Below are 21,281 nucleotides of genomic sequence, written 5' to 3' on the forward strand. Positions count from 1 at the left end.
GTGTCTCTCCCAGCTCATCGCTGCAGCCGATGATGCGAGGTTCTGTATGGTCACTGACCTGACAGCAGCCATATAAATGAGTCAGTGGCCAGCTGTTCTATGAATCTGTAAACATTGCTCGGTTTGTTTGGCGATTTCTGAATTCCACTGTTTTATGCAAACCTTTGAGTCGTCAAAAATGATTCTGTTCTCTGGGAAAGCGGGTGACTACCAATATGGCCAGCATTTTGGCTACTATCACACATCTTTCCCAAACATTGGCTGCTGTTTAGGAGGCAGAATGACAACCCCTGTAGCATTTTTTAAGTGTTATTCCAACCCATTAAAAGAGGGGCCACATGCTCCAAAAGACAAAGAAACCCCAAATTGTAACAGATTCAATTGTATTTATTTTTTAATTGTGGAGTGTTTGGCCTCTATTTTAAAGGCTTTAAACACAGTTGTCATGGAAAACTGTTAGGCCCTGTTCACACACAGGATCTTGCAGGCAAAAAAAAAATCTGCCGACCTGCCTGCACTTTCTTGGCGCAGTTTTCGCAGTGACTTTTGCCCACGGCCATTGAGGACAGCGGGCAAAAAACGCAGTGAAAGAGTCAGCCATTTTTTTTTGCTAGAGCGGGCGGCGATACCCATCCCCTCAACTATGGATGTCTGCTGAAAGGGGGAGATGTATACAAGAGAGGCCTAAAGATACAGAGAACAGACAGGGATTCTATATAAATGATACGTATGTAAGAGAAAAGTCATTAAGACAATACCAGTTATAACATGTCCAAAATTACACATAGAAAAATCAATGATTGTCCCTAAATATAACACTCAAGATCATAAGCCCAAAAAGGCAGTACTATCCAAAAGATGTATCTTTAGGCCTCTCTTGTATCATCAAGCCACGTGAGGTTGTTTGTCTCCGTTCATATTTCTAAATATAGTATTGCATGTACTGTTGCATAATATCTAATAAACATATTTTTGTATTTTTTGAATATATATTTTTGTATTTTTTGAATGATCATTCCTATTCTCTTTTGGTAATCTATGTTGTAGACTTTTGGAATGTCGCATCCTTAACAAATGGAGGGATAATATAGGTTCTAAACCTCCCAATATTGGTCACTCTCCATTAAAGTGATTGGGGAATATGGAAACAACAGCTGCATTTGTGGCCCCTCCAGAAATGGAGAACGATCACCTCAGGATTGGTGGGGTCCCAGAATAAAAAAAAAAAACCCAAACACTGATCAGAATTTTATGGCATATCCATCTAATATGAAAACCTTCAAAACTTTTTCGGCCATGTTGGCATAACATAATAAATATGTCTAACAAAAACCCACTTCCTAGCAAGTCAATCTCATATATGATGTACCGAATAGATTAAAATGTCCCCCCAAGTACGTTTGTCTGTCCAGACCATTATATTCGTATGAATGTCTAGACAGACACATTGAGAGCAATAGGGGACAACTTAAATTTCGACAGACATCTACACCTGCAAAGACGCCAGGAAAGATACATACGGTACTTATTGGACAGCCAAAAGTTTTGCAACGGCCATCACTGAATGAGTGAATTTTTTTTTAATTGAGCTATAGCATTTTACACTGGAAATTTTGACAAATTTTTTTTGCCAGGTGCTAACCCTCTAGTGGCAGAGGTGACACTTCAAATCAGCCCGATTCATGGGAAAGTCAATAAAACATCTGTTCCAGCTGAGCACTTTCCCATATCAGAGCGTGCGGCACGTTTAGTGAATTTGGCAGCTCTTGAATGTACTCTTATTAAAGCCCCAGACACTGTTGCTGGTCTTCACCCGCCCTGCACACATGATCTCAATTTAATAATGCAGAACATTAGGAGTTCTGCATGAGAAGGTTGTGACAGACCTCAGGACTCTACAGCAGAGCAGCGAGACCTCGCTAATTGGCCGTGATCATGCGTCCTGCGGATTAGAGAGCCCCCGGTGGAGGAAAATTTAATTAGAGTACTGAAGTTCTAGATCTACTACTGAATGGGAATAACATTTGCCAATACATTTCAGATTAAATTGCAAAGTATAGTGAGCCTGGAAATTCCATGACTAGAGCATGAATGCATACATTGAAATCTATTCTGCAGATGTTGGATCAGTAAGTCCTTCCCTGGCAACAATCAGTAATTTGCAGTAAGAGTTCTCAGTTCATCGTAAACTGGGCGACCAACCCAACTTATGTTAAAGAGGTTTATAAATACAGATCTCTGGAACCTCAAAAATTATATTTGTATAAAAGTTCTATAACTATATCTTTGTACTGAAATTTAAAGGGGGATTATGGATTTCAGCACATAAAAGTTATTCTGTGTATTATGATGAAAAGTTATACAATTTTCTAAGATACTTTGTGCATAGATTCCTCATGGTTTTCAAGATCTCTGCTTGCTATAAGTAATTAGGCATCTTAAAGTGCGTTGTTTTAAGATTAAATGTTATCCCCTAACCACAGGATAGGTGATAACATGCTGATCGGTTGGGGTTCGGCCGCTGGGACCAGCAGTGATCACAAAAACGGGGGTCCCTTTCCTCTGAATGAATTGAGTGGTAGGTCAGGCTTACGCCCTGCTGTTCCATTCATTCTCTTTGGCCACTACAGCAGTCACAAAAACCGTAAATTAACAGCAGTGGGCATGCTCGACCTGACACTCCAGTCATTTGGAGGAACGGGACCCCCATTCTCATGATCAGTGGGGGTCCCAGTGGTCGAACCCCCACCGATCAGCATGTTATCACCTATCCTGTAATTATTGGATAACATTTAAAGAGGCTCTGTCACCAGATTATCAAATCCCTATAGCAAACTCCCTGGAGACGAGCATATTAACCTCTTCTTTGTCCGACGACAATGTTGAAGGACCTGTGGTTGACGTCACGCTGTATGTCTGCAGTGAAAGAAGCTGGGTGGGAACGATGAGAAATGTATGATGCTGATTCGTCAGCGTCATGCACTTCTATTCACAACGCCCAGTTGGTAAAAACACAATACACGCCCAGTTGGTAAAATGAGAAAACACGCCCAGTTGTCCACTGAAAAGCTCATTTGCATAAATATAAAATAGCTCATAACTTGGGCAAAAATGATCGTTTTAAAAAAAAAAAAAAAACTTTGCTGTTATCTACATTGCAGCGCCGACCAAATTCAATAGGAGATAGGGATTTGATAATCTGGTGACAGAGCCTCTTTAATCTTGAGACACTCCCTTTAATTGTTTACTGCCAGTAGATAAAAACCTGTCCTGGTCATGTGATGGATACACAGTTGCAGGTATGATAACTGTACTGTAACGAGCCGTGCACCTGTGTGTCCATCACGTGACCAGGTTTTATCCCCTGGAAATAAACAGTGAAGAATGAAGGTTCCTATTGAATGATAGCAAGCAGTTCTAACCATCTGTTGTATTAACACATATCCAAAATAGGGACAAAAAAAAAGATGCAAAACAATGTGCTAAGTTTGCTTCTCTTTCTGAAGCTCCTTTTAGGATATTCACTGACTTTTCTACCCTCCGTTTTTATCAGCATATGAAGCTACATGTACTCAAGTGGTCACAATAAGTTCAATCTCCTATACAACAGACTGCCTCTCCATACTGCACAGACTTGTTTTTGATCTCTTCCATTCAGGCAGTAGGAGGTTACAATCCTGTATTGAAACAATGCAGAATAAGGAGTAGAAAGACTGTAAATTATGTACAATCTGTGTGTTGATACAGAGAGACTTAAAAGGGTTGTTCATGCACGGACAACCGATGACCTAGCCACAGGATAGGTCATCAGTATATGATCAGTGCGGGTCCGAAACCCGGATCCCACACCGATCAGCTGCTCCCACTGCCTCCAGTGTTATGAAGGGTATGCAGTAGTCGGAGCCAGAAGCAGGTGGCTCCGACTACTGCATAGCGGCCGTGCTGCAGAACTGCTAATGAATAGGAGCAGAGCTGCAGTACTCAAGCTTTTCCTCTATTTAGTGACCGGAGTCATCTGCTTCTGGCATGTGCCGGAGCAGCTGTTCGGTGCGGTTCCGGGAGTCGGACCCCCACCGATCATATACTGATGCCCTATCCAATGGATAGGTGATCAGTTTGTCCGTGCATGGACAACCCCTTAAAAGCACGCCGAGTGTAGAAGACAATATATAGGCCTTAAAGTTTAAAAGTTTATGCTGTAAAGTCGTCACCAACAAATTGCTCTTTAGGGGTACTGTCACACCAAATTCTGTCCAAGTTTGAAAGCTAAGCGCTTTCAGTCTTGTACTGTGTGCATATATATATACATATATATATATATATATATATATATATATATATATATATATATATATACACACACATATATATACATACACACAGACCAAGAAAGGTCAGTAACTATAACACCATAAAGTCATATCATCATCCTCATCTTCTATCCCACCCATTATGTAGGTTAAAGTTCTTGCCCTTCCCTCAAGACTGTGTTTAATAAGTCATGACATCAATAAAACATGCAAATAAAATCTGCCAAACCTTCCCCATAAATAATGCTGCCAGTTCTGTTTTATTCATTGATAAATATAAAAAAATCACGCAATATATGTAAGAGAAGGACTATTTATATGTGACAGTCCTTACAATATTGAGTATTCCAGGAAATATCCTATACAATATCCTATATAATAGATGCATACTGTAGGTGCCAACAGTTATAGGGATACTAGACCTAGAAACGAATGAGAAGTTGGAAAACACTTAACCGGCCGTCTACAAGTTTCTGAATCTGGCAGAGATTCCAGGCTCTCCTCTCCTGATGGTCACCTTCCTCTGGGGACTGTATGAGTGAGCAGCATCTGACCTAACTTTTTACACAAAATATAAATCTTCAGGGTATGTTCACACAACGTTTTATTTTCATGGGGATTTCGGCAAGCATTCCTGGCAGATACAGCGGACACCAGCTACTGACGTAACTACCTCCCTCCAGCGCCGCAAATGTACAGCGTGGTGCAGGACGGGGTTTAGGCCATTATCAGTGACATAATTAAGCAGTTAATATGAACTAAATGTCAACAATAAAAAAGTGACGCTTTTGGAGCGCTTTTTCTGATATCAGGGTATGTTCACACGTAGCATCAACACTGTGGAATTTCCAACCAGATTTTTTTGTGTGGAAATTCCACAGCGTATTACAGTAGCAGCAAAGTGGATGAGATATGAACAAAACCCATCCACCCACTGCGGAAAAAACATGCAGAGAAGAAGTGCGGGAATTGACCAGTAATGCAGATTCTCAATCGGCATCTTGTTAATTTCTCTTGTGAAAACGCTGCCGAATTTTCACACAGAAAATCTAGTCGGAAATTCAGCGGGGTTTACACTTGGTGTGAATATACCCTTAACATGACAGTGTAGTGAAGTATTCTCCAGACATTCTGGGTACGGGTGAGTCTCCAAAAGGTAACAGCCTGAAAAATATATGATTACCAAAGGAAAATAGACAGAATTCCATTACATCCAGACAAAAATTCACATCAGCTCCATTTCCAAGGACTGGAGTCTAAACATGCTCAATGAAGCAGAAAGTAGAGAATTTTCGTAACATCAAATATTACATTTTCAATAAATTAGCCGTCTAAAAACAACATTTTAAATATCTACGTTTCTCCCTAACCACCAATTAATTATAAGCTTTTTCTGGAATTGTCTACAAATGATCAAACACATAACCAAAGCAAAGAAAGACAAAGGCACAACTAATAATTTAAGTAAAAAATTCTCTCAACCAAATAGAAAATTCCAGTTATCGGTGTCCCTCCCTGGAATACGCATATGGAAACATTTGAAAAATCAACCAACTGCGAAATCGTTTTAATAAATTGCAAAATACTAGAACTGTAATGTGTAATAAAACAAAGCGAAAAGCTTTATTTGATTTTATGTTTCTTGAGAAAATCTAAATGTAAAATTGTATTTTACATATTACTTTTGTGCTACCAAATACAATCAAACAACTTTTCCACCTTTGCATATGAAGCAACTTTGAAACGTCCTGATTAAAAATATCTTATCGTTTGTGTCTACAGCTCTTACGCAGACCTTCATGGTATCAGACTACAAACAAACCCTGCGTAGTCTGATACTGCAGTCACATTGCAAACCATCTGTCCCCTATTTCTTACAAACCTACCATGAAGTAGGTGACAAATGGAAGGGAGTAGGCAGCATCTGACTACGCAGGGTATGTTTGTAGTCTGTAACCATAGATATGTGTAGATTTGTCAAGGATATAAATGGTTGAGCATAGATTTTAAAGGGATTATTCCAATGAAAGACATGTAGCGCATTTCTACAGAATATGCCATAAATGGGACCTCCAATGGTTGGGTCAACATTTCTGCCTCGCTTAACGCAATCTATGGAAGATGCTGAAAAAGCCATATGCACTTGTTAATCTGTTTTCATTACTCTCCATATTCTCCCATGGGGACTGCTAAGAAATGTAATATGAAAGTCTTCTCTATCTACTTTAGGTAACCCCGTTTTGGCAATCGATGTTGGTCCTTTCGATATGTGTTAAATGTCTTTTGCTAGAATAATCCTTTAAAACTACCCATAGAGCTCATAGAAAGCTACCGATAGAATATAAATAGAATAGACGTTATTTTAGCTGCTTGTTTCAGTCTGTGACACTGTGGTCACCAGGGTTTTTCTTTCTCTGATTAAAGGTATGGCAACTACTGTAGGGACACACCCTATTGACAAGAGGAATGGTAACGCCCAGTTGTCAAATCTTTCCAGGAGAAATAGCAGAAAAGAGCTGACATCTCCTCTATGCTACACTACACAGGAGAGCTGACAGTTCCTCTATACTGCACCACACATGGGATAGCTGACAGATCTTCTATACTACACCACACAGGAGAGCTGACAGATCTTCTATACTACACCACACTGGGGAGCTGACATATCCTCTATACTACACCATACAGGAGAGCTGACAGTTCCTCTATACTACACCACACAGAAGAGCTTACAGATCCTCTATACTACACCACACAGGAGAGCTGACAGATCCTCTATACTACACCACACAGGAGGGCTGACAGGTCCTCTATACTACACCACACAGGAGAGCTGACATATCCTCTATATTATACCACACAGGAGAGCTGCAAGATCATCTCTACTACACCACACAGGAGAGCTGACAGATCCTCTATACTACACCACACAGGAGAGCAGACAGAGCCTCTATACTACACCACACAGGAGAGCTGACAGCTCCTCTATACTACACCACACAGAAGAACTTACAGATCCTCTATACTACACCACACAGGAGAGCAGACAGAGCCTCTATATTACACCACACAGAAGAACTTACAGATCCTCCATACTACACCACACAGGAGAGCAGACAGAGCCTCTATACTACACCACACAGGAGGGCTGACATCTCCTCTATACTACACCACACAGGAGAGCTGACAGATCCTCAATACTACACCACACGGGAGATCTCACAGATTCTATATACTACACCACACAGGAGAGCTGAGAGATCTTCTATACTACACCACACAGGAGAGCAGACAGATCCTCTATACTACATCACACAGGAGAGCTGACAGTTCCTCTATACTACACCACGCAGGAGAGCTGACAGAACCTCTATACTACACCACACAGGAAAGCTGACATCTCCTCTATACTACACCACACAGAAGAGCTGACAGCCCCTCTATACTACACCACACAGGAGAGCTGTCAGATCCTCTATACTCCACCATACAGGAGAGCTGACAGATCCTCCATACTACACCACACAGGAGAGCTGACAGCTCCTCTATACTACACCACACAGGAGAGCTGACAGATATTCTATACTACACCACACAGGAGAGCTGACAGATATCCTATACTACACCACACAGGAGAGCTGACAGATCCGCTACACTACACCACACAGGAGAGCTGACAGATCCTCTATACTACACCACACAGGAGAGCTGACAGCTCCTCTATACTACACCACACAGGAGAGCTGACAGATATTCTACACTACACCACACAGGAGAGCTGACAGGTCCTCTATACTACACCACACAGGAGAGCTGACAGATATTCTATACTACACCACACAGGAGAGCTGACAGATCCGCTACACTACACCACACAGGAGAGCTGACAGATGCTCTTTACTACACCACACAGGATAGCTGACAGATATTCTATACTACACCACACAGGAGAGCTGACAGATATTCTATACTATACCACACAGGAGAGCTGACAGATCCGCTACACTACACCCCACAGGAGAGCTGACAGGTTCTCTATACTACACCACACAGGACAGATGACATCTCCTCTATACTACACCACAGAGGAGAGCTGACAGCTCCTCTATACTACACCACACATGGGATAGCTGACAGATCTTCTATACTACACCACACAGGAGGACTGACAGCTCCTCTATACACTACACAGGAGAACTGACAGATTCTCTATACTACACCACACAGGAGAGCGGACAGATCCTCTATACTGCACCACACAGGAGAGCTGACAGATCCATTATACTACACCACACAGGAGAGCTGACAGTTCTTCTATACTATACCACACAGGAGAACTGACAGTTCCTCTATACTACACCACACACAGGAGAGCTGACAGATCCTCTATACTACACCACACAGGAGAGCTGACAGCTCCTCTATACCACACCACACAGGAGAGATGACATCTCCTCTATACTACACCACAGAGGAGAGCTGACAGTTCCTCTATACTACACCACACATGGGATAGCTGACAGATCTTCTATACTACACCACACAGGAGAACTGACAGGTCTTCTATACTACACCACACAGAAGAGCTGACAGATCCTCTATACTACACCACACAGGAGAGCTGACAGATGCTCGTTACTACACCACACAGGATAGCTGACAGATCCTCTATACTACACCACACAGGAGAGATGACAGATATTCTATACTACACCCCACAGGAGAGCTGACAGGTCCTCTATACTACACCACACAGGAGAGCTGACAGCTCCTCTATACTACACCACACAGGAGAGATGACATCTCCTCTATACTACACCACACAGGAGAGCTGACAGCTTCTCTATACTACACCACACAGGAGAGCTGACAGATCCTCTATACTACACCACACAGGAGAGCTGACATATCCTCTATACTACACCACACAGGAGAGCTGACAGATCCTCTATACTACACCACAGAGGAGAGCTGACAGCTCCTCTATACTACACGACACATGGGATAGCTGACAGATCTTCTATACTACACCACACAGGAGAACTGACAGCTCCTCTATACACTACACAGGAGAACTGACAGATTCTCTATACTACACCACACAGGAGAGCTGACAGATCCTCCATACTACACCACACAGGAGAGCTGACAGATCCTCTATACTACACCACACAGGAGAGCTGACAGCTTCTCTATACTACACCACACAGGAGAGCTGACAGCTCCTCTATACTACACCACACAGGAGAGATGACATCTCCTCTATACTACACCACACAGGAGAGCTGACAGCTTCTCTATACTACACCACACAGGATAGCTGACAGATCTTCTATACTACACCACACAGGAGAACTGACAGCTCCTCTATACACTACACAGGAGAACTGACAGATTCTCTATACTACACCACACAGGAGAGCTGACAGATCCTCCATACCACACCACACAGGAGAGCTGACAGATCCTCTATACTACACCAGACAGGAGAACGGACAGATCCTCTACTATACCACACAGGAGAGCTGACAGATCCTCTACTATACCACACAGGAGAGCTGACAGATCCTCCATACTACACCACACAGGAGAGCTGATAGATCCTCTATACTACACCACACAGGAGAGCTGACAGCTCCTTTATACTACACCACACGAAAGAGCTGACTGTCCTCTATGCTACACCACACAGGAGAGCTGACAGATCCTCTCTACTACACCACACTTGAGAGCTGACAGATCCTCTATACTACACCACATAGGAGAGTTGACAGACCCTCTCTAATGGTGGCCATTTTGTTCTCCTTCACTTTTCCGAATATCAGATCGAAGTATGAAAACGCGATACTCCCTGTACCATAATACCGGAAAAGGCAAAAAAAAACATAAAAAACTTTAAATGTTTATAAACTATCACGCAATTGTCATCAATTTTAACTGTCAGTAATAGATGCAGATTTCAGCGATATCACATGATGCAATTCTAAGCTACAAGTTTAATTACCATAATGGAGCTTTATAAGTTATTGTCTGGCACTAAATAATGACCTCATATATTATTTCCTCCTAACTGCCTGTTCTTATAGCACAGGAAAGTCTGAAGGATTAATTGAACAATGGTTCTTATTGAGGTAAATATGGGATACTTACAGCTGCTGGGTCTGCTGCGGACACCCCACATCCTTTCTCATCGCCCTCATCTGGGTGCACATTCTCCTTATCAGCGTGAACGTCTTCCGCAGCGCACGCACTCACTAGGTCTGGCAGACTGGTGGAGGGGTATGTGCAACAATCAACGTCTGTGCCGTCCTTAAAATAAAGTTAAAAAAAAGTTTGACTGACAAAATGCACATTTGTTTTTGTAATTAACATCATTGATGCTTTGTGGGTATTATTACCGCACTGTGGACAACCCTTTTTCTAGGTTGTAGGTTTGCAGGTGACTAGCAGAGTGCAGGGGTCCTGCTGCTGGGATACCCTCCAGAAATATGTTGTGGCCGAGGGGTGGGAACAGATGGAAATTGCTACATTTCCTTACATACAAGTGAAAGTTTATAAACTGCAGGGCCGGCTTTAAGTGTGTGCGACCTGATGAATTGGTGGCCACAGATAACGTTTCAGAAGTGACATGTCAGAATTTTTGATCGGTGGGGGTCTGAGCACTGAGACCCCCACCGTTTGCTGAAACGAAGCAGCAGAATCGCTCAGGTGAGCGCTGAACCACTTGGTTTCTGATCGTCTCTTCTCAGAAAGCCAACATAATGATGTATGGGCTCAATAGAAAGTCTCTGGGCCTGAACACAGTTACATCGGCTTTACGAAAAAAGTCGATCAGAAAGTAAGCGGCTCAGCGCTAACCCAAGCGCTTCTGCGGCTTCATTTTAGCGATCCATGGGGGTCTCAGTGCTCGGTCCCCCACTATGACATGTCAGAAGTTTTCTGAAAGTTTAGTTACCCTTTAAAATGAATTGTATAGCAGTATTAGTGGTGAGCTCCTCCTAGTGGTGGCTGCAGGCAAACAGAATATTATGTAACTACAGCCGTTTGTAGGAAAGCAAAAGAATTTGTAGCTTTGTATCAGAAAAACAGAACTTTGACCGGTATAAATAATTCGGGACATACTTAGATTAAATATAACTTAACTATAGGTATATTTTCCTGCCCTAAACCACCCCTAATAACCCTTGAACCATCCCAATCCACCAGGAATAATAAGTGTTAACCTGGGTTACCAATTGTCTGTAATACCCAGACATCCCGTATAATGGGGGAGGGGCAATTTCATATGACCACTCATTTCTGGGGTCTTTGCTATTGATATATTCAATACCGCAGACTCTGACAGATATTACAATAGTGTCTGTCTCCTGGGACATCCGGATGTCTCATCAATAAATTGCGCACGAAATTACTGAGGTGATTAAGCAATTACCACACCTAATCCCTGAGCCTCAAACCATCAACTAAGTAACAACTCGCAGGTATCTTAATATCTGTGAACTCCGATCTGAAATCCCAGCAGATAAAATATTCATTAGAAAATCACTTTTAGAAATTGTGTGGGGAAGATGTTTTATCTACTCTGAAATATATTCAACTTTTTTTAAATTATTTTTAATTCTATGTATATTGTGAGAACGGTACGGTATCGTTGTTATTCCTAAGGCTCTGTTCACATCTGTACCGTGGCTTCTGTTTATAATGGCACCATGGCGTTGCCACTGATTTAGGGGCTGTTCACATCCCTTTTTTTGGCCTGTGTTTGACGTATGCTCTGGGAAAACCTCCCGACATATACGTAAAACGTCCGTCACCCATAGGCTATAATGGTATCCGTTTAACGGATAAGTCATAAAAAAAGAATCATAAGAGTCTGTGACGTATCCGTTAGGCCTAGGCTAACCATAGGGCTCCATAAGCCCGACGGAGGCCAGAAGAGTGTCCTTTTGGCCTCCGTTGGGCTGGTATACGTCAGTAAAACTTTTTTTTTGTTTTTTTTTTCGGTATGGAGTAAACAATATATCACCCATAGACTATAATGGCATCCAATTAATGGATAAGTTCTTTTGAAAGCTTATGATGTATCTGTTTAATGGATGCCTGCAAAGAATGCCATACAGCGGACAAAAAAGGGGAGCCTATCACAGCACCAGAGAAAAAGATAATAAAAATACAATACAGTGGAATCTGCCACCCATAGGCTACCAGGTTAAAAAAAATTTTTTTTTACTGGTCTCCGTGGGATGGAATAGCATAGTCTACTACGATATTCCATACCTCTTGTTTGCCTCTGTCTGACAATGGACACATTTAATATGTATGGGAGGTTTCCCAATGTACATGCTAAACCTAAACTAAAACGTGATGTGAACAGGGCCTTAAAGAGGCTCTGTCACCAGATTTTGCAACCCCTATCTGCTATTGCAGCAGATAGGCGCTGCAATGTAGATTACAGTAACGTTTTTATTTTTAAAAAACGAGCATTTTTGGCCAAGTTATGACCATTTTTGTAGTTATGCAAATGAGGCTTGCAAAAGTACAACTGGGCGTGTTTAAAGTAAAAGTCCAACTGGGCGTGTATTATGTGCGTACAACGGGGCGTTTTTACTACTTTTACTAGCTGGGCGTTCTGACTAGAAGTATCATCCACTTCTCTTCAGAACGCCCAGCTTCTGGCAGTGCAGACACAGCGTGCTCTCGAGAGAACACGCTGTGTCGTCACTCACTTCCTGCCCCAGGTCCTGCATCGTGTCGGACGAGCGAGGACACATCGGCACCAGAGGCTACAGTTGATTCTGCAGCAGCATCGGCGTTTGCAGGTAATGTATTTTCCTTATGCCCTGCCCATTTATATAGAACATGCCCCCCAAACTACAGCATTTAGATCACATATGACCCCCTATATCACACCCCAAAATGAATACAGACCCCATAAACAAATATAGATCCCAGACAGCCTAAATAAATACAGATCCCGTAAATACAGACCTCAGACCCCCTACATACAGACCTCGGGCCCCTAAATAAATACAGACCCCCTAAATATAAACCCCCTAAATAAAGACCTCAGATCCTGTTTATGGTACTACTTTACTTCTATGTAGCAGAGGAGCGGTTAAGCCCCTGAGGCACCAGTGCCTACGTGCCACTACAAACTCTGCACCTCCTATAGTTATTGGTGTAATACATTTGCAATGGCAGCACTCATGATCTAAGTGAGGTTTATAGACCGCAAGAATGATCCTCATGGTAATATTTCACACCTACCCTGCTGGCGACAACAAGCTGCACCAAACCGACCGCACTCCGCAGAATAACCACAGCTTCTTGATGGGAGAGTCCCACCAACGACTGGCCGTTAATCATTAGTAGCTCATCCCCGGCTTTCAATCTACCATCCCTGAAAAACAGAGCAATACATACAACATGTAATACAATATATATATATATATATATATATATATATATATATATATATATATATATATAATAGCAATAGTTCATGCAGTCACTACATCCTCATTTATTGTGGCATCTGTGTTTATTTCTATTCTTGACGTTTCCCGCCCTTTCTGATGGGTGTGGTTGTCCGGGTTGTCTGGCAATCATCTGCCTCCCTGTCTCCATACCCAGCATTTAAAGTGTTATTCCCATCTCATAATAAATCAGGATATGCTATCACTTTCTGACCGGTAGAATTTTCAACCCCGGGACCTCCATCGCTCCTGAGAAGAAAGGTTACACAGCTCTGGTTTTGCACTGTGGCACCGTCACTGTTTTTTCATGCATAGGGAAACATTGAAGGATACTCAGCGCTGCATTTCTAGGATCGGTAGGGGTCCCAGAGATCAAAGCCCCACTGGTCAGAAAGTGATGGCATATACAAGAAATATGCCATTACTTTATGTGATGGAAAAACCCTTTAAGCACACATAGCTTCATGTACTGAAATGAGTACAGGAGGTTCTGTTGTACAACAGACTGCCCCTCTACACAGACTTGATTTAGGTCCCTCCTATAAAGGCAACAGAAAGAATGAAAATATTGCACTAAAAAATCTGTAGACTTAGGATGAAAACATACAAAAAAAAAAAGAAATCTGAATCAAACATCACAACTGATAACATAATATATGTAAACCGAGGGGGAATGTATCACCTATATATATTTTTTTACTAACTAAAACCAGAGAGTGAAACAAATTCTTTATTTTAAATCTGTTTTATTTTATGATTGTAGATTTTTTTTTAATTCTATTTTCTCCACATGATTATGGGGGCAGCCATCTTGCCTGAACTGCTATTAACAGCACTTAGAGATATGCTTTACAGCCGCCACATGGTCCATAGGAAACAATAGTCTGAAGCGGATCTATTGACTTCTACGGTAGAGTTTTCTAGGCATGCTCCGTGACCTCTGTAGAGGTGATTGTGCAGGGAGGCGGAGGAGGGGAGCTGTGTCCATCACCTATTGTCCATGGTGGAGCCTGTGCTATCTATATATAGGTGTGACCTGTCATAGTAATCCTATATTATATAATACCTGTCTGCTGAGCCACCTTCTTCTACATGGGCTACAACAATACCATGTGGAGACCTCTTGGAGCCCCGGCCCCCTGTAATTTGAATGCCTAGACCATCTGATCCCTTCAGCATGTGCATCTTCCATATGCAGCAGCCGTCTCGCTGAAAGAAAACATACACGTTATATTTCGAAACAATTTTCAAGATTTTTATTAATCGTCCAATGCAATACATTTGTTTTTTTTAAAGAAGATCATCCCCACTGTCCCCAAGTGTCTACCTGGACTGTTTATACCGGATACTTTTCAAAACCCAAAAAGTGGGACTGAAGGGCATTTTATGGCAGACCTTGTGTGGGTCCAACATATCACCATCTACATTAATGTTCCCATGTAGACAACGCATCAGTTAGGATCTAGATATTGAAGATAATTAATCACGGGCAAAATGCTTTATTTCTCTTAATTAAGGGGCAGATAATTCATTCTTAAGTGACCATACATAGAGGAAAGTTGGACGATTTCAGCGGAACGGGACAACTATCTAATGTAGACCAGGATGTTTTGACCCGAAGGATCGGCCATGTTGGGTTTCAACATACCCAACCCTTTGTTCACGCGGGAGATAAGCCGCCACCAGGGACATCTGTCATTGGCTTATACCCCTCTCCCCATTGTAAACACAGGCTTGCTCAGCCAGGCCGAGCGTGCATGTGTATGGGGGATACAGGCGGGAAGTGGAATAGCGAGTCGAGAGGAAAAAGCGTATGGGCAACTTTTTGTCAGCGCACACAAACAACACAGATACATAGAAAACCAGACCTTGAATGGGTTATTGAGTGCCCAAGGAATTTAGAGCATGGACATGGCAATGCCCTCAAAACACAGTCCTTTCTATGATCAGCATTCCATGAAAATTCTGCAACATGTCAAACAAAGAAATGCACCAAACTTTACATTCATTCTCAACACTGCTCTATTGTATAGACTGAATGGTGCAAAGTAGCTGGAGCCTATACAGAGATCTCTGCAGATATGACATAAGACTGGTATTCCAGAAGAAATGGGCATCACGCCGTAGGTGGAGAAGTCATGGGGCACATTGGAAATGGTTTTCACCTTGAGCTAGACAGATGAGGGTTTGTTTGAAAAGAGCTTAGAAATGGTTAGGAATTAAAAATCAATCCATCTGAGACTACCCAACAGTTACAGCCTTTATATATGGGATTATGTGTCCCGTAGAAAATAGATTATCTCAGATTACTAAAGTCTTTAACTGGCGGTGAGCGAATGTCAAGTAGTACGACATTTTTCTCAGTCTCTTACTGACAAATATATTAATGACGTTGAACCTCTTCAGTAAGAGTAAACAACTCCATTTCCATGATGTTTAGCTCAGATGACATCACACATTACAAGAGGATAAGAGGAACCTCGTTGTGAGGTACTTACTCTGGGTCATTCTCATACTGTTCCCACTGAGTGAGAATGACACATTTTCATTAACATAATTCATAGGCTGAAAAAAGACATAAATCCATCCAGTTCAGCTTATTATCCTGCAATGTTGATCCAAAAGAAGGTAAAAACGCCCATGAGGCAGAAGCCAATTTTCCTCATTTTTGGGAAAAAAAGCCTTCTCGACTCCAAATCTGGATCAGACTAAATCCCTAGATCAACGACCCATCTACAATAACCTAGTACTCATAACTTGTAATATTATTACACTCCAGAATGGCATTCAGGCCCCTTTTGAAGTCTTTTACTAAATTCACCATCACAACTTCCTCCCTCTGGTAGAGAGTTCCATAGTGTGACTGCTCTTACAGTAAAGAATCCATTTATGTTTGTGTGGAAACCTTCTTTGCTCTAGACGTAGAGAATGCCCCCTTGTTATTGTTACAGTCCTGGGTATAAATAGATCATAAGAGAGATCTCTGTACTGACCTGTGATATATTTAGACATCTGGCCCAGACTTCATCTTGGTTTCTCTCAGCTATGACTCAGCTGCTACTACCCCCAATATTGTTCCTGCGGTGCCGCCACAAGATGCTCTCTAATACTGTGCTTGCTGTACTGCCTCAGGTGCCCCCTAAAATTGCACAGGCTCTGCTCCCATGTATTGTGCCTCCCGGGACACTTGTACTGTCTCCGCTGTGCCCATGTATTGTGTCCGCTGTGCCCATGTATTGTGTCCGCTGTGCCCCATGTATTGTGCCTGTTTTACCCCTTAGTACTGTGCTTTCCATCCCAATTCAAAATATACCTCCATCGTGGTTTCAGCACCATCCCACACCTCTAGGGTCTGGCGCCAAGCTGGAAGAAGCGACTGTGAGCGGCTGCTTACCCATCACTGCCTCCTAACTACTGGCAGTGCCCGTCTGAGATCCCCAAAGACAGGCATAGCTGGTATGTTGGATGTAAAACCTTGCCGCTCAGTGATTGTTCTGGTTGGATACATGTGTAAACCATCAATGTGTGCGCTTGTGGCAGACCTTGCCATGTTTATTTCACATATTTGCAGACGTGTCTGAAAATTTGGGGAAAATTTGTCTAAAGTGATGTTTTAATCTAAATATTTATGAGCTTGACGGCAATCCAGAAAAAGGTCTGGATTCTATTAGCAGGTTGTGACTTTACAATAGGAATATGTTACTGGTAGGATAAGCACATGTATTATATATTATTAAAAGCTGCGAGTATGAGAAATGACTCCCATGCTCACGACCGTAAAAAATCTCCGTAATTGCGGACCGTAATACAGTCCGCAATTACGGATCCACTCGGTTCTATTGGCCGCGGACACCTTTCCGTATCGCTACGGATAAGTGTCCGTGCCGTAGAACTATACCGCAAAAGATAGAACATGTTCTATCCTTTGCGTTTTACTTTGTATGGGAGAACGGGCCGAAAATGGCCGAAAATGCCAATCAGTAAATACTGTCCGTAAATACGGATCCGTAGGCATCAGTAATTCATCCGTATTTACGGATTGGCATCCGCAAATATGGTCCGTATTAGATCACTATACAATGGCTGATGTTAAAATTACACCTCCCAGAGAACAATTTAGAAGGGCATCCTCTTAACAGACCATGAACAAGCAGGAAATGCTGGGAGATGTGAGCTTGAAACGTTTGCAGATAATGCAGCTCTAGACATAATGTAACTTGGGATCAGTACAAGCTGAGTAAAGCAAATATTTGCAAAATTATACAACTTTGTATGTAGATTATATCTGAACGTAATCTGTAACATGGTGTTCAAGGTTAAGGCTGGGATCACACTGAGATTTTTGCAGGCGGAAAATCTGCCTCAAATTCAGTTTGGAATTTTGAGGCAGATTTTGCTCTGCCTGCACGCTGATTTTCACTGAATTTTTTGCTGCGTTTTTCAAAAACGCAGCGAAATACGCTTTCTCTGCCTCCCATTGATGTCAATGGGAAGTCAGAGGCGTAAACGCCCGAAGATAGGGCATGTCCCTTCTTTTTGTCGCGAGACGGTTATTCCGCTCGCTGGAAAAAAACGCCTCCGCCTCCCATTGAAATCAATAGGAGGCATTTTCTGCCGTTTTTTTGGTGCGTTTTCCGACGCGGTTTCCGCGTCAAAAAAACTCTGTGTGAACTCCCCCTAACACATCACACAGGTTCTACAACATGCAGCTTCTACTAGTTCTCAGTCTTCTGTTATACGGTTTCAAAAGCATAAGATCTTGCAGAGATCCAGCTGGTAGGGAGTCTTAAAGGGGTTGTCCCAGGATCGAGAATTATCACCAATCCACAGGTTAGCTGATAATTGTCTGATTGCTGGGGGCCCCACAACTGGGACTCACACCAATCACGAGAACGGGGGTCAAGCATGCGTCTGCCACACCATTCAATAACTATGGGACTGACTGAAACAGTAGAGCAATGTACTTGGCTGTTTCCGTCATTCTTATAGACATTGAATGGAGTAGCATCGCATGGTCTTCCTCCACTCCATTTAATGTTCTATCGTAGTGAGGAGCAACAGGGGATTTGGAACCCTCATTCTTGCGATCAGTGGCGATCCCAGCGGCGAGCCTCCAGCGATCAGAAAGGTATCACCTCTCCAGTAGATAGATGATTATTTTTCCATTTTGGGAATATTCCTTTAAGAGCAGTGCACCCTAGGATAAAAAAGTATGCGAAATTGCTTTCCTCCAGATGGAAGAAAATGGTGTCTTTAATGCTACCTATATGTCCATATCCTCTAAGTCAATGTCCAACCCTTTATAGAGCCTAGAAACGTGGCTCTGCAGACAGCACTGTTTCAGAGTTATTGCTCCTCATCAGTTCTGATTAGAAATCTGGTTGGCTGAGTGAAATTCCTTTGACACAGTGCTAGGAAGGTACTATACTGATGAAGAACGACAACTCTAAAACAGCTCTGTCTATAGATGGGTGTCTCTGGTTTGGCTATTAACCAGTCACATGTCAAGGCTCTTTAAAGGGATGGACATTGACAGGGTAGTCACAAATAGCTGGCATTAGAGAGAGAGTTTTCTTCCTTCTGGAGGAGTGCTATATTGCATAATAGAATAAATTATTATATGTACCTGAGTGGAGCAGTCGTTGGGTTTCGGGGAAGTCCTTGCAGCCTTTGACATGTGGTACTCACATCTGTCTTCATCATAACTGTTGTGAGAGAATTCCCGAATGTGTTTCCCACTTCCTGTACCCTCCTCATTAGAATGGTCTCCATCCACTTCCATAGGTGCACAATACCCATTTTCATGAATGCCCTCCTGTGCTCCTTTACTCTCCTTGCTGTCTTTGGCCAAAGTCCTTGAGATGACTCCAAATTTCCTTGTTCTTTTCCCATTTTGTATTGCCCTAATGCTTGGCTGTGAGGTAGAACTTGTTGCTTTGGGTTCACAGGTATTGGCATGGCCACTATTGGAAGGAGGAAGAGGAGCTTTGCGTTTAATGCGCCGTAACATGATCAAGTAGATGAATCCGCCATTCCAGCACTGCTCAGCCAGGTAACTACACGAAGAAATGACAAAAGTAATATTTAATTTTTGGATCGTAACTAAGCAAAACCCTCTCCAAATAGTAACTGTAATTGATATATGGGGTATTTAATTTTTACATATTTCAGTATTTATGAGACCGAAGGGCATAAAGGGTTAAACTAGTGGATGCAAAGACCTCCTATTTTATCTCTCAGAACCATAGTTGGGGAAAATTGGTTACTCCTCCTAGCCTAAAGCTGAAAAGGAGATTTGGAAGGAGCATTGTGAGGAGTATATTCCTTTTCAGCTGGATACCAGGCACAGTACACAGTCCTTACAAACTCTGCTTCTGAGCGCTGTGTAATGGGAGCTCTTTGCACTCACTACTTATGGACATCTTATAAGTACAGTGCATTCGGAAAGTCTTCAACCCCTTTCACCTTTTGTTATGTTGAGGACTTATGTTGCCAAAACATTAAAAAAAAACAAAAAAAAACATGTTTTTCCCCATGCACTCCATACCCCATAATGACAAACTGAAAACAGAATTTTAGACGTTTTTGCAAATTTATTAAAAATTAAAAACTCCAATTTTCGATGGACATAAGTATTTAGACCCTTTGCTATAACACTTGAAATGTAGATCTGGGGGGATCCTATTTCTCTAGATCATCTTTGAAATGTTTATACACTTTTATTGTCCACATGTGGTAAATTCATTTGATTGGACATGATTTGGAAAGACACACCCCTGTCTATATAAGGTCTCACAGCTGACAATGCATATCAGAGCAAAAACCAAGCCATGAGGAGGAATGAACTCCCTATAGAGCTCAGAGATGGGATTGTATGGCGGCACAGATCTGGAGAAGGGTACACAAAAATTAATGCTGAACTGAAAGTTCCCAAGAGCACAGTGGACTCCATAATTCTTAAATGAAAGAAGTTTGGAACAACCAGGGCTCTTCCCACCTAACTAAGTAAGAGAAGGGCCTTGGTAAGAGAGGTGACCAAGAACCCAATGGTCACTCTGGCTGAGCTCCAAATATCCTGTGTGCAGATGGGAGAAACTTCCAGAAGGTCAACCATCAATGCAGCACTCCATCAATCTGGGCTTTATGGCAGAGTGGTCAGAAAGAAGCCTCTCCTCAGTAAAAAAACAAAACACATGTTAGCTGCCTGGAGTTTGCAAAAAAATCCCCTAAAGGACAAGACTGTGAGAAACAAGATTCTGTGTTCTGTGGTCTGATGAAACCAAGATTGAACTTTTGCTCTGGACCTTAGACTGGGCCGAAGTTTTACCCTCCAACAAGACAATGACCGTAAGCACACAGTGAAGACAACACAGGAGTAGCTTAGGGACAACTGTGTGAATGTCCTTGTGTGGCCCAGCAGGGCCCTGACTTGAACCCAATCGAACATCTCTGGAGAGACCTGAAAATTTGCTGTCCACCGACGTCCCCATCCAAC

The 21,281-nt window shown here is 42.3% G+C and overlaps 1 protein-coding gene across 3 annotated transcripts in view; it reads right to left on the minus strand.

Annotated features, from left to right (window-relative positions):
- The window catches only part of PDZD2 (PDZ domain containing 2), a 227,839-nt gene that overhangs the window by 71,958 nt on the left and 134,600 nt on the right, over positions 1-21,281 (minus strand). For all 3 annotated transcript variants that reach the window (XM_075841544.1, XM_075841534.1, XM_075841552.1), the window contains 4 exons: positions 19,413-19,842; positions 14,853-14,995; positions 13,578-13,710; positions 10,461-10,619 (listed from right to left, as the gene is read on the minus strand). In XM_075841544.1, the coding sequence (XP_075697659.1) occupies positions 10,461-10,619; positions 13,578-13,710; positions 14,853-14,995; positions 19,413-19,842 (865 nt within the window). The remainder of the gene's footprint in view (positions 1-10,460; positions 10,620-13,577; positions 13,711-14,852; positions 14,996-19,412; positions 19,843-21,281) is intronic.

The sequence above is a fragment of the Rhinoderma darwinii genome, chromosome 1, assembly GCF_050947455.1.
Source record: "Rhinoderma darwinii isolate aRhiDar2 chromosome 1, aRhiDar2.hap1, whole genome shotgun sequence".
Lineage (NCBI taxonomy): Eukaryota > Metazoa > Chordata > Amphibia > Anura > Rhinodermatidae > Rhinoderma > Rhinoderma darwinii.